The sequence below is a fragment of the Sceloporus undulatus genome, chromosome 7 (assembly GCF_019175285.1).
Source record: "Sceloporus undulatus isolate JIND9_A2432 ecotype Alabama chromosome 7, SceUnd_v1.1, whole genome shotgun sequence".
In the NCBI taxonomy this organism is placed as follows: Eukaryota; Metazoa; Chordata; class Lepidosauria; order Squamata; family Phrynosomatidae; genus Sceloporus; species Sceloporus undulatus.
In genome coordinates, this window is record NC_056528.1 from 8,913,580 (window position 1) to 8,926,168 (window position 12,589).

Sequence of the window (12,589 nt, forward strand, 5' to 3'; positions counted from 1 at the left end):
TACGAAAGCTCCTGCTGCCAACTTATTTCTTTCAGTGAGTCTCAAACGTGCTGCAAGATCTCTCTACGTATTGATTCTACAGACTAACATGGCCATATCTTCAAATAATAATGATAGTAACCAAATGCATCTGAGGACGTAGACTTAAGTCAAGGAAAGCTCCTGCTGCCAACTTCTTTCTTTCAATGACTCTCAAAGGTGCTGCAAGATCTCTCTGCAGACCGATTCCACAGACTAACGCAACTATATCTTTGAATCCTACCTGATGTCCAGAGTTATTGTCCAACCCTCAAACCACTTCGCCACCCTAACCGCCTTCAGGTATCTGCACTGGGAAATGTAGAGCTGGGTTTTAAAAGGCTCCAAAGACTTCACACAACACAAACAGAGAGTGGCAGCTGCAGTCGCACTGTGGGAGATGTAGTGCACCTTTGCCCCCTTCCTGCTGTCTTTTTGGTCAAATTCATGTTTAAATAGGCCTTGGCTGACCAGGGTTGGAGTGGGGTGCCATTGGGTGCACTGTTTGTAGCATGTAATAAGGCCAGGGATCCAACAACACAGATTGCACAGCCATTTCAGATACTGTATACCGATAGCACAGAAAAATATAGTCGGTTTCTCTGAAGATATCAAAGCCACAGATGCTGGCGAAATGTCAGGAACAAACTCTTCTAGAACATGGCCACAGAGCCCGAAAAACCCACCAAAGACTATGGATGCCGGCCGTGAAAGCCTTGGACTTCACATAGTAGGTCAGTGTTACCTATGGGACCACCTGCTCCCATGCAATCTGCCCCATGCGCTCAGGTGCTCCGGGGGACATTTACTCAGAGTCTCACACAGGAGGATATAAATCAAATAAATATCTTTAAAGGAAAAGGACGCATGAGCCCAGCACCAAAAAACAAACCCAACAATGGCAGCAATGCTATCTGTCTCCCCTTTGCCACACACGACGGAGGCTTAGTCACTTCCGCTGCACAAGAATAAACAGACAGAGCCGGGTGGCAATTGGCACTTGGCTTCGGCCCAGCTCCTGTTCAAATATCCTGCTAAAACCAGTCTGTTTGGGTCTCTGGCCACAGAATATAGACTCTGACAAGGCAAAGGAGAAAAGGAAAAGCCAGATTTGGAGGAGAGGTTCAAGGCTGGAAAAAAAATTGCATGTGCAAATGTGAGCCCAACTTGGCACAAGAGGAAAGAGGAAGCCAAAGGGAGTCAGAGATCTAGGAGTCCAAACAGACCACAAGATGAACATGAGTGAAGAGTGTGATGCGGCAGCTAACAAGGCCAGTGCGATTCTAGGCTGCATCAATAGAAGTATAGTCTCTAGATCAAGGGAAGTGCTCCATTGGGTCCTGTTCTCTGGAGCAGCAGAAAACAAACTTGCTCCCTCCTCAATATGACATCCCTTCAAGTATTTAAACAGGGCTATCCTATCACCTCTCAACCTTCTCTTCTCCAGGCTGAACATCCCCAGCTCCCTAACGTTCCTCACAGGACATGGTTTCCAGATACTTCACCATTTTAGTCACCCTCTTTTTGACACATGGCTCCAGTTTCTCCACATCCTTTTTGAATTGTGGTGCCCAGAACTGGACACAATATTATTCCAGGTGGGGCCTGACCAGAGCAGAATAGAGTGGGACTATTACTTCCTTTGATCTAGACACTATACTTCTATTGATGCAGCCTAATATCGCATTGGCCTTTTTAGCTGCCGCATCACACTCTTCACTCATGTTCATCTTGTGGTCCATCTTGGGCTTTAGCTAGCCAGCAAACTAGCCAAGATTGCAAGGTTTATGGTCCAAAGCAAAGAATGCATCCACCAATTGCACAGTTCTCCTTCCTTGCGGCACATCTTGCATTCCTGGACTTGTTTCACAGCCCCAGATCACAAAAAGCATGAACTTGGGAGAAAAGAAACCAAACTTGCGGCAGGGGAGAAGAATACTTTTATGGATCATTCACAGCTCTCCAAATCATGCAAACTGGGGAGCCGCGGTCCAAAAGGGCAACTTTCGCAACGGATCTCACTGGTGCCAAGAAAGGTATGATTCGCTCCCAGAATTCATGGCCCTAAAGTGCAGGTTTGGCTGTAAACAGATCTGGTTTCAGGAGAGGAATGGAAAGCTGTAGTGATCATAGTTAATATATAACTTAATTCAAGTTGCGCAAGACAATAGAAAGAAGGAAGGAATGGAAGAGAAAGCAAGGAATGCATCACATCCATTCTGCAGACTCCACAAAAATAAAGTAGCGGTTGCCAATCTTTGGTTCTCCAGGTGTTTTGGATTTCAACTCCCAGAATGCCTGGCTGTTGCTCAAGCTGGCCAAGGCATCTGGGAGTTGAAGTGCAAAACATCTGGAGGACCTAGAGTCAATGATTCCCAAGCTTTGGTCTTCAAAGTGTTTCAGACTTCAGCTCCCAGAATTCCTGGCCGATGGCCAAGGTGGCTGAGGCTTCTGGGAGCTGAAGTCCAAAACACCTGGAGGACCAACGTTTGGGAACCATTGAGAAGAGTCTATGGAAGCTCTGTGCGCTCAGAGAGAGGCTGGGAAATTGAGCGGTTGATATAAATCATGGTTACAATATCTCCTGTCTTAAAATATTGCGGTTATAAATCAATGTTTGGCTTTCTGCTCCTGAATTCAAGCAGCCAAGTTTCCTTGGCTTTCCAAGAACGGCACTTATTCCTTTGCAAAGAGAAAATGCCCAGATCGCCATCTCTTTCTGGCCTTGGTCAACTCCACAGTTTAAAGCTGTCCATCCCAACCTTTGCTCCTCCAGATGTTTTGGACTTCAGCTCCCAGAATTCCCCACTGCTGGCCAAGCTGGCTAAGGCTTCTGGGAGTTGAGTCTAAAACACCTGGAAGACCAAAGTTTGGGAAGTGCTACTTTAAATGAGTTCGACTTCAGCTCCCATCATTCCTGGCCATGTTGGCTAAGGCTTCCTGGAGCTGAAGTCCAAACAAAATGGATGACCAAAGCTTGGGAATCCTTGCTTTAGGGAAGTTACCTTTTCGCCTACGATTCCCAGATTCCCCAGGAAACGACTTTGCAGATTAGAGATGCCAGAACCCTTACTGGGAGGTCCAGTAAGCCTTACTGGGACCTACCTTACAGGGTCGTTATGGGGATAAAGAGACCCCTACACACAACCCTGGTGTCACTGGAGGAAAAACGGGAAAGGAATGTACAGTCCGTCTTCGCCTTACGCGGGGATCCGTTAGCATGGCTATTCCTCTGGAAATCCTCACAACCATTTGCAGAAAAACATTTTAACGCTAGCGTTGCTTTGAGTTGTGCAAAAATCACTTGCACAGAAGCATTTTGATGCCATCGGAGTGGGAGACATCGCGCTGGAGCCGAAGTCCAAAACACCTGGAGGACCAAGGTTTGGGGTCCATTGATAGTGTGGAGGCATAGCTAAACCCAAATGCCAGGGAGTGGGATTGGTGCGCCTTTGAAGGAAAACAAGATCCATCCTCATTAATCTATGCGCAAAGCTAAGGACAGCCATGCAGCTTAAATGCCAAATTACTCAGATCTATGCACAACACATTTGCAAGCACATGAGTGAGTGTGTATGTGCACTTTGAACTACATGACGGAAGGCAAGGGATTAGTGTTTTCCACCAACCTCCCCTAACCTGACACCTTCCAGACGAAGCGTACTACATCCCCCATCTTCCCCTGATGGCTGGAGATGTTAAATTGCATGCGATTGTCATCTAAGAAGACATCACTAGATTGGGATTGAGTTAATCCTACATACCTTGCAGTACTTTAGGGTTCCTACATTTTGGAAAGTGAAAAAGAGGATAGAAGCTTTAGCTCTGGAAAGGGGGCACATTGAGGAAAAGGAGGATACTGTACACAGATACAATTTGGCCTATTGCTTTCCAGGAACTGTGCACCATGCATTTCCCGCCTCTTACCCTGGCCTTGTGTGTGTGCGTGTGTGTGTGTGTGTGTGTGTGTGTGTGTATACACACATATACATGGTTGTTAAATCTATTTTTGTGTTGGAGTGCTTTTGATACATTGCTTGAGGTAACAAGTGTGTGTTGGACACAAGCAGAACGTGCAAAACAAATATCTGCATGCATGCAAAAAGTAGTCTATAGGGACACAACCAGAAAGTTCTGTCTGTCTCTCTAGACTGTTTTTGGTATGCATGCATACACATATTTGTTTTGTACTTACTGGTTGTGTCCGACACATACCTGTTACCTCGAGCAATATATCAAAGCACTCCAATTCAATATGTCCAGGGCAGTTCCAAAGCATTATATATATATATATATATATATATATATATATATATATAATCAGATACTAACCCTAATATAACATTTCAGGTCACCAAATTTTGTGCGGCAGGAACCAGAGTTAGACGAACGCTGCTTGCTAGAGGATCAACGCAATGCATACAGCTGTAATCCCTATGAAACTTTTAGCACTTAAAAATCTTTGCAGCTCTGACTAGTTTTAACATGCCACTGCATACTTTTATATTTGTGTTTTATGTATATCGGTCACTATTTGTAACTTATGCACAGGTGTTTCTGGATGGAGGATAAATGCAGTGCCTACAGCTGTGATCCCTGTGAGCTTTACCACTCCGAAACACTGCTTCTCTGCCGTTACATGTCTGTATAGTTAAGTTTTTGTGCCACATAACTATTTGGAACTTATATTTAGATGTCTCTGGAGCAACTTTGACTGGTCTACATCTGTAATAAACAAATATACACACACACACACACATCACACGCACGCAAAAAACAGTTTGCATTAGCTACAGAAGAGGAACTGTCTGGTTAGAGGAGGAAATAAAAGCAAGTGAACGGAATGAAGAAAAACAGGAAACGAAGAAATCCGTTTCTCAGAAGGTTTAGAGAAGTGGGTTTCACGTTTGCTGCAACGAAACCATTGCCACACTCTTGCAATATACTATTTCCCCAGTGGATTTTGAGTCAGAAAAGGGATAATTCAGTATTGTCTGGCCTAAACCCGAAACCTAGAGGTGCGTCTACACTGTCGAAATAATGCAGTTGGACACCTGTTTTTCATACTTGGGTACTGTTATTGCAGTGGTTCTTTTGGTATTCGCTGGGGTTTGGTCCCAGGACCCCCTTGGGTACCCAAAACTGTGGATGCGCAAGTCACATTAAATGCAATGGCACCAAGAACAATTTCACTGTTCCCAGACTTTCCAAAGCTATCTATACCCATTTCAGGGAAACAGACAAACCAAAGAGGTCGCTTCTATCTCTGCAGAAGTAACCGCAAACATGCGGCACCACTTCCCCCTTCTCAGAATAGTAAGCATTTCCGCACAAAATAGCGCATTGCGTTTGGAGTATGTATCTCCATGCGTGTAAGAGATTGTGATGGATAAGGCCACTGACAACACAACTGATGTTCCACAACAGTTTTGGATATGCCAACCGGAGAGACCAGAGTAGACAATATATATATATATATATATATATATAGTGACCATGGATGAATTGTTACAGGGCATGGAGATGCCTTAAAGGCATTAGGTACCATCTGAGCTTGGAAGCTAAGCAAGGCCAGCCCTGGTTGGTCCTTGGGTGGGAGGCCACCAACCAACCAGTGGAAGATATTCCAGAGGAAAGAACTGGCAAAACCCACCTCTGCACATCCCTTGCTTAAGAAAACCCTGCAAAATTCATGGGGTTGCCATGCGCCAACAGCCTCAACCCACAAACACACCCAAAGCATTGCCAAATGGGGCCACACTTCATGACCCTTGAGATCTCTTCCAACTGTACGGAGTTTATCACACAGGCATTTTGGCATCAAAGAGAGATTAAAGCGCATTAAAAGCATCCTGCAAACGAAGCGGAAATGGCGAGTAATTGTGTGAATGACGATCACACACAATGGCGCAAACCAAGCAATATTGGAAAGGCATTGTAGCTGAAATCCCGAAAATAAAGAGATGTGTGTTAATGCTTCTTTGTGATCACTCTAATGGCGGGTTTTATGTGACGTCATGTGAAATCGTTTTGCGTAATTACACGGGAGAAAAGACGGAGAGCAGGGCTTGAAGACCACAGTGTCGCCGAACTCAGTGCCCTCAAGACCCAATTCCCAGAGACTGCTCCTAAACATGGGAGCTCAATTTCTATATCGCAAAATCCTCTGGAGATGTTCCAGGGCCCTAAGGCGGAAGATGTGCTCAGAGGCCATGGCACCCAGAACAGTTTGGAGAGGCTCAGGGGCCCTGATGCCCAAAGACCCTTTGGAGATGCTCAGAGGTCCGGGGGCTGAAAATGCTCTGCCCATGCTCATCAGGGGCCTTTATGCCCAAAGACCCTCTGGAGATGCTCAGGGGGGCCCTGATGCTGAGGGCCCTCTGCCCATGCTCAGGGCCCCCCTCGGTCTACTACTCACTCTCGGAAGAGGCCCTCCATCTGCTTGATCTGCCTCCGGGAGAACTCTCGGAACTCGGTGTAGGGGCTGAAGACCCGCGGATGCTGCTGGCCTCCTCCTTTGGGCGAGTGCTGCGGGGAGGAGCGGCGCTGGAGCAGCTTGGCACCCAGCTCCCCGTCGGCCCCGGCGCCCAGCCTGCTCTCCTCCTGCTCCTGCTCCTGCTGCTGGGGCTGGGCTTCCTCGGGGGGCTGCCCATTGGGAGGGCCCTCTTCTTGCCCCTCTTCGCCCACCTGCAGCCTGCGGTGCAGCTTGCTGGCCAGCTCCTCGGTGGCCATGCTAGCAGTGGCCCTCTGAAGGCAAGCCAACCAAGGCTAGTAGTGGACTGACTGGTGACTGCTGCTGCTGCTGGGCTGCCTGGCTCCTCCTCTTGGCTTCTCCTGCGCAGCAGCAGCAGCAAGGCTCCCAGCCCAGACTGACTCCCGAGGAAGCCCATTGGCACAGCACAAGGACTGCCTGCCTCCTCTTGCAAGGCAAGGCAAGGCCACTGCAGCATCAAGGCCCTTGTGGACCCAAGACCCCATCTGCATTGCTGAGTTAATGCGCATTTGGGCCCACTGTTCAGACTGCCAGGGTCGCAAGGCTGTGTCTGCACTGCAGAATTAGTGCACATTTGGACACGGCTTTAACTGCCAGGGTTTCAAGACAACATCCGCACTGCAGAGTGAATCCGCTTTTGGTCCCCAAGATTCAAGGTTCCATCTGCACTGCAGAAAGAATGCACATCTGGACACATTGCTTAGACTGCCAGGGGTGCAAGGCTATGTCTGCACTGCAGAATTAACGTACTTTTGGACACCGCTTTAACTGCCAGGGTCTAAATGCCACATCTGCACTCCAGATCAATGCGCTTTTGGACACCACTTTGAATGCCAGGGTTTCAAGGTTCCGTCTGCACAGTAGAATTAATGCATATTTGGACACACTGCTCGGTCTGCCAGGTTTTCAAGGCTGCATCTGCACTGCTGAGTTAATGCACTTTTGGACACCGCTTTAACAGCCAGGGTTTCAAGGCTATGTCTACACTTTAGAATTAATGCACTTTTAGACACCACTTTAACTGCCGGGGTTTAAAGGTTGCGTCTGCACTCCAGAATCAGTGCGCTTTTGGAAACCGCTATGACTACCAGGATTTCAAGGTTCCATCTGCACTGTAGAATGAATGCACTTTTGGACACCGCTTTAACTGCCAGAGTCTAAAGGCTGTGTCTGCACTACAGAATCAATGCCCTTTCACACAGCTACCTATTAGTTTCCCCCAAAGTAGGCCACACTCTCTCAGCCCAGATGGCAATAGCAACCCCCCGCCCCCCACCCTTGAAGGATCTTGCCAAGAAAACCCCAGAAGAGGCCTGCCGTAGGGTTGCCATAAGTTGGAAATGACTCGAAGGTACGCAACGATGACAACAACAGACTCTGGACCAACCCCAGTCTCTCAGCCTCAGGGGATGGCATTGACAAAACCGCAAGGAACTGGCCAAGACAAGACCCCAGCCTTAGGGTCCCCGTAAGTCGGAAACAACTCAAAGGCACACAACACCCTGTATTGGGAAAAGGCAGGGATATAAGATGCCAAGAAGGTGTTTTGTCTAGGCGGCACAGTGTTTGTTGCAGTGAGACGTAATGTGGGATGTTGATTGTGTTGTTTTCTTGTATGTTTTATATACACGTGTGTGTGTGTGTGTGTGTGATGTTAATGTTCAAACAAAAATCCTGAAAAAGCAAAAAATAAATGCTGGATTTCTCAGGGCAGTTTTAGCAGTGGATTCCCGCACTGGGGTTGGATTGAATGGTCCTCAGAGGACCCCTTTCATCCTGGAGAGAAGTGACCAGTGGGGTCCCACAGGGCTCTGTCCTAGGCCCAGTGCTATTCAACATCTTTATCAATGACTTGGAGGACAGAATTGGGAGCATGCTGATCACATTTGCAGATGACACCAAATTAGGAGGAATAGCTAATACTCCAGAGGACAGGATCAAGAGTCAAAATGACCTGAGTAGACTAGAAAGCTAACAAAATGAAATTCAACGTGGAGAAATGTAAGGTATTACACTTAGGGCAGAAAAATAAAATGCACAGATATAGGATTATGGGGGACACCTGGCTGAATGAAACTACGTGTGAAAGGAATCTAGTAGTCCAAGTAGACCATAAGTTGAACATGAGTCAGCAGTGCGATGCGGCAGCTAACAAGGCCAATGCAATTTTAGGCTGCATCAATAGAAGTACAGTATCTAGATCAAGGGAAGTCATAGTGCCACTATATTCTGCTCTGGTCAGGCCCCACCTGGAATAATATTGTGTCCAGTTCTGGGCAAAACAATTCAAAAAGGACATTGAGAAACTGGAGCCATGTGTCCAAAGGAGAGCGACTAAAATGGTGAAAGGTCTGGAAACCACGCCCTATGAGGAGTGACTGAGGGAGATGGAGATGTTTAGCTTGGAGAAGGTGATATGAGAGCCCTGTTTAAATATTTGAAGGGATGCCATATTGAGGAGGGAGCAAGCTTGTTTTCTGCTGCTCCAGAGACTAGGAGCAATGGATGCAAGCTGCAAGAAGAGATTCCAGCTCAATATTAGGAAGAAGTTCTTGACAGTAAGGGCTGTTTGACAGTGGAAGACTTTCCCTCAGAGTGTAGTGGAGTCTCCTTTTTGGGAGGTCTTTAAACAGAGGCTGGTTGGACATCTGCCGGGGATGCTTTGACTGAGAGTTCCTGCATGGCAGAATGGGGTCAGACTGGATGGCCCTTGGGGTCTCTTCGAACTCTATAATTCTATGACCCCTTCATCTATGAAGCTATGGCCCTTCTTATGAAATCCCTTGAGCATCGCCATTTCAGAGGAAGACCAAGACCTTGCCATTCAGGAGCCCTGGCTCTCCTTCGGGATGCAACAGATTTGCAGAGCGATATGTTCTCACCAACAGCCTCTGCTGACCTTTTCATTGCAGAAATGTCACCCATCTGCCTTGAGACAGAGCCCTGGCAGCCATCTGTGGCAGGACCAAGGAGGAGCGGAGGAGGCAGAGATGGCTCGCATTAGTCAGCATGCAAACTGGTTTCCAAGCCCTGGATTTTTCTTTTCTTCAACTCATCTGATAAAGAACCAAAGGCCTGTTGTGACATGCAATTGCATGCCATATCTATCCATGTATCTGTCTATCTATCTATCTATCTATCTATCTATCTATCTATCTATCTAGGGCAGGATTGTATTTGGAGATACAGTCTCTCTGATAGCCTGGACCTAAACCATACATGGCTTTATAGTTCAGAATAACCATTACTTTGAATTATGCAAAGAAGTAGACTGGCAGCTAGTGGAGCTATTGGAGCACACTATTGCATGGCCTTTGCAAACTGCTCCAAGTGGAAAAGGACAACCAAGGCCCCATTCATATGATGAAAGAACCCGGTTTGGAAGCCTTTTGTTCAGACTTGTGCCGATTCTTCTTGATGCGGTTTGTGGCGGGTGGGGGGACAGGACTGAAAATCCCATTTAAACCCATGGCACCAGATCCCTTTTAAGAACTGTACCGACCTGCATCTCCAATAGCATAAGCTTTCAGATCGCACAGCTGCTATTTAGGAAATGGAGGCACCTCCATTTTGATCTGGAACGGTGGCGAATGGGAAATGTTTTACTGGAGAAAAGAAGATTATGAAAGCCTTGTTTAAATATTTGGCTCCTTGGGCCAAAGGAAGTGTGTCTCTTTGTGTGTCTTTTGTGTCTCTTTTCTGAGAGGGTTTTCTTATACAGAAATGCAGAGGATAGTTTTAATAGAAGCCTTATTCTTCTTCTTCATGAATAAGGCTGACTCTGCTCCTTCTTGGCACCAGGATGCTCCTCGCGGCCATCAACCCCTATTTCCGCGCCATGTTTTCGAACTGTTTCCGAGAGTCGCAGGATGGGGAGGTTTTCCTGCAGGACATAGATCCCTCTGTTGTCCAAGCTGTGGTCAACTATTACTACACCGAGGAGATTGCGCTTGTGCCGGAGATGGCCGAAGGCCTGTTTGTAGCAGCCAGCAGGCTCCAGATCATTCCTCTGCTAGAAAGTTGCTCCAGGTAAGCACTCAAGAACGCAGCAGCCTTGAATGCTAGAACCCTGTTTGCAAGCAGACTTCTTTCCAGGTTATTTTTAGCTAGAACTGAATATTGCAAACATAAGCACAGCTCAAGCCCCAATGAGAGCAAGCATGGTGCATGGTTTGAACGCTGGACAACAACTCTGGAAACCAGGTTTTAAATCCTGCCTCGGCCATATAAAAACTCATTGGGTGCCCTTGGCCAAGTTACTCTCTCTCAGCCTTGGAGGATGGCAATGGCATCCCTTGAAGAAACATGCCAAGAAAACCCTGTGATAGGTTTGCCTTAGGGTTGCCGTAAGTCAGAATCGGCTTGAAGGCCCCCAACGACAACAAATATTTCTAACAACAACACTGCACACTGTATACAGGTTGAGTCTCTCTTATCTGAAAATGCTTGGGACCAGGAGTGCTTTTGAATTTGGATCCCCACGCCTCAGATTTTGGAATTCTTTCAATATTCATTGGGCCCTTGCCATCTTCTGGGGTTTGGTTCTAGGATCCGCTGTGGATACCAAAATCTGTGGATGTTCAAGTCCCATTAAATCCAGTGGATAGTAAAATGGTGTCCCTTATATATAAAACTGTTCCATATTTAGGAAGGTGCCAGTCTAAGAAGGGAACCCCAAAATCTGAGAGCAACCCCTGAGAAGACTTTCTATTATACTCCCCATCAGATGTATGTGAGAAAAGGGCCTTTCTGGAAGATTTCAAACCCTGGGCAAATATAGTCCTTCAATTTCTCTTGATTTTCTTAGGCAAGGAACACTCAAAGGTGGTTTAACTACTGCACTTGGTATCCCTTTGGTGGTTCCTCTTGCACATGGGGCAGAGAGAAGACCCTCTCCAGATCACCTCCAAACCAAAGTTGGCTCAGATAGGAGAGTATATGGTCCTTGAGAAAAAGCCTGGACCTGAGCCATAGAGGGATTTATAGTCACATTCCCTCTTCGAAAGCTTGTATTTTGTGCATTTTGGTTGGCCGATAAAGGTCTCCCTGTTTGGTGGACTTTGGGTCTTATTGTGCTTTGCTCCAACATGGCTCTCCTTGTGTGTTTTCTTCCTCCAGGTACCTCTTGGAGCACCTCTCCTCTGAAAACTGCCTCCGCCTCTACGAACTGGGTTACGCGCACAACGACCCGGCTCTCTTCCAAGAAGCCAAGGTCCTGGTCAACCTGTATTTCAGACGCCTCTCCCAGGAGGACAAGAGCTTTCTCGACTTGAACCCCAGCACATTAATCAGCATCATCTCCTCCGATGGCCTGGTGGTCTCCTCCGAGTTCGTCGTCTACCGCGCCATGTGGCGTTGGGTGAGAGCCCAAAACACCATCCGTTTCTCCTTCCACGGGCAACTGATGGCCTCCGTCCATCTCCCACTCTGATTCAAGAAGAGCTGAGGGAAGTCCAGGCCGAACTGACCTGTTTTCGGGATATCCGCTTGCAATGGTGGCGCCTCAACCGGCAACAGCGGCTCCAGCAAAGCCGAGGCCTGCAACGGGGGATGTATGCCAGCTGGATCGTCTGCGTCGACCTTTTCAACATAGAGGGTCCGGAGCTAAAAACAAAAGATTTCCAAGTGGCCTGTTATGACCCACAAACAGACACATGGGACAAGCTGCCTCTCTTGAAATGCCTCTACTGCGCCCGCTGTGTGGCCGTGGGCGACAAGTTGTATGTCACAGGAGGGGTCCACACCAATGACACCTATTTGGATCATTTGCACTAATTCAACCCGCTGGGGGGCCGCTAAACGCAGCTCCCGTCCATGTCCGTGCCCCGTGCGTCCCACGGCTTCCTGGCTTGCAACCAGAAATTCTTTGCCGTGGGAGGCTGGCACAAATACGAGGAGTACCTCGCAACTGGCGAGTGCTACGACTTAGCGACGGGGTCCTAGTCGCCCATCGCCAAGATGTCATTCAGCCTCGGCCATTTTGCTTGCGCCGTGTTGAAGAACAAGATCTACCTCATTGGCGGGGTCACCAACTCAGTGTGCTTGTGGTATGCCTCCCGGAAGGTCCTCATCTACGAA

General features: G+C 47.6%; 1 protein-coding gene and 1 pseudogene across 1 annotated transcript in view; one reads left to right on the forward strand and one right to left on the reverse strand.

Moving 5' to 3' along the window:
• EFHD2 (EF-hand domain family member D2) overlaps positions 1 to 6,827 on the reverse strand; it is an 18,227-nt gene extending 11,400 nt beyond the window's left edge. Inside the window, exon 1 of the mRNA XM_042478123.1 lies at positions 6,437 to 6,827. Within this exon, the coding sequence (XP_042334057.1) occupies positions 6,437 to 6,750 (314 nt within the window). The 5' untranslated portion in view covers positions 6,751 to 6,827. The remainder of the gene's footprint in view (positions 1 to 6,436) is intronic.
• Positions 6,828 to 10,307: 3,480 nt separating this feature from the next.
• Positions 10,308 to 12,589, forward strand: LOC121936415 (annotated as a pseudogene).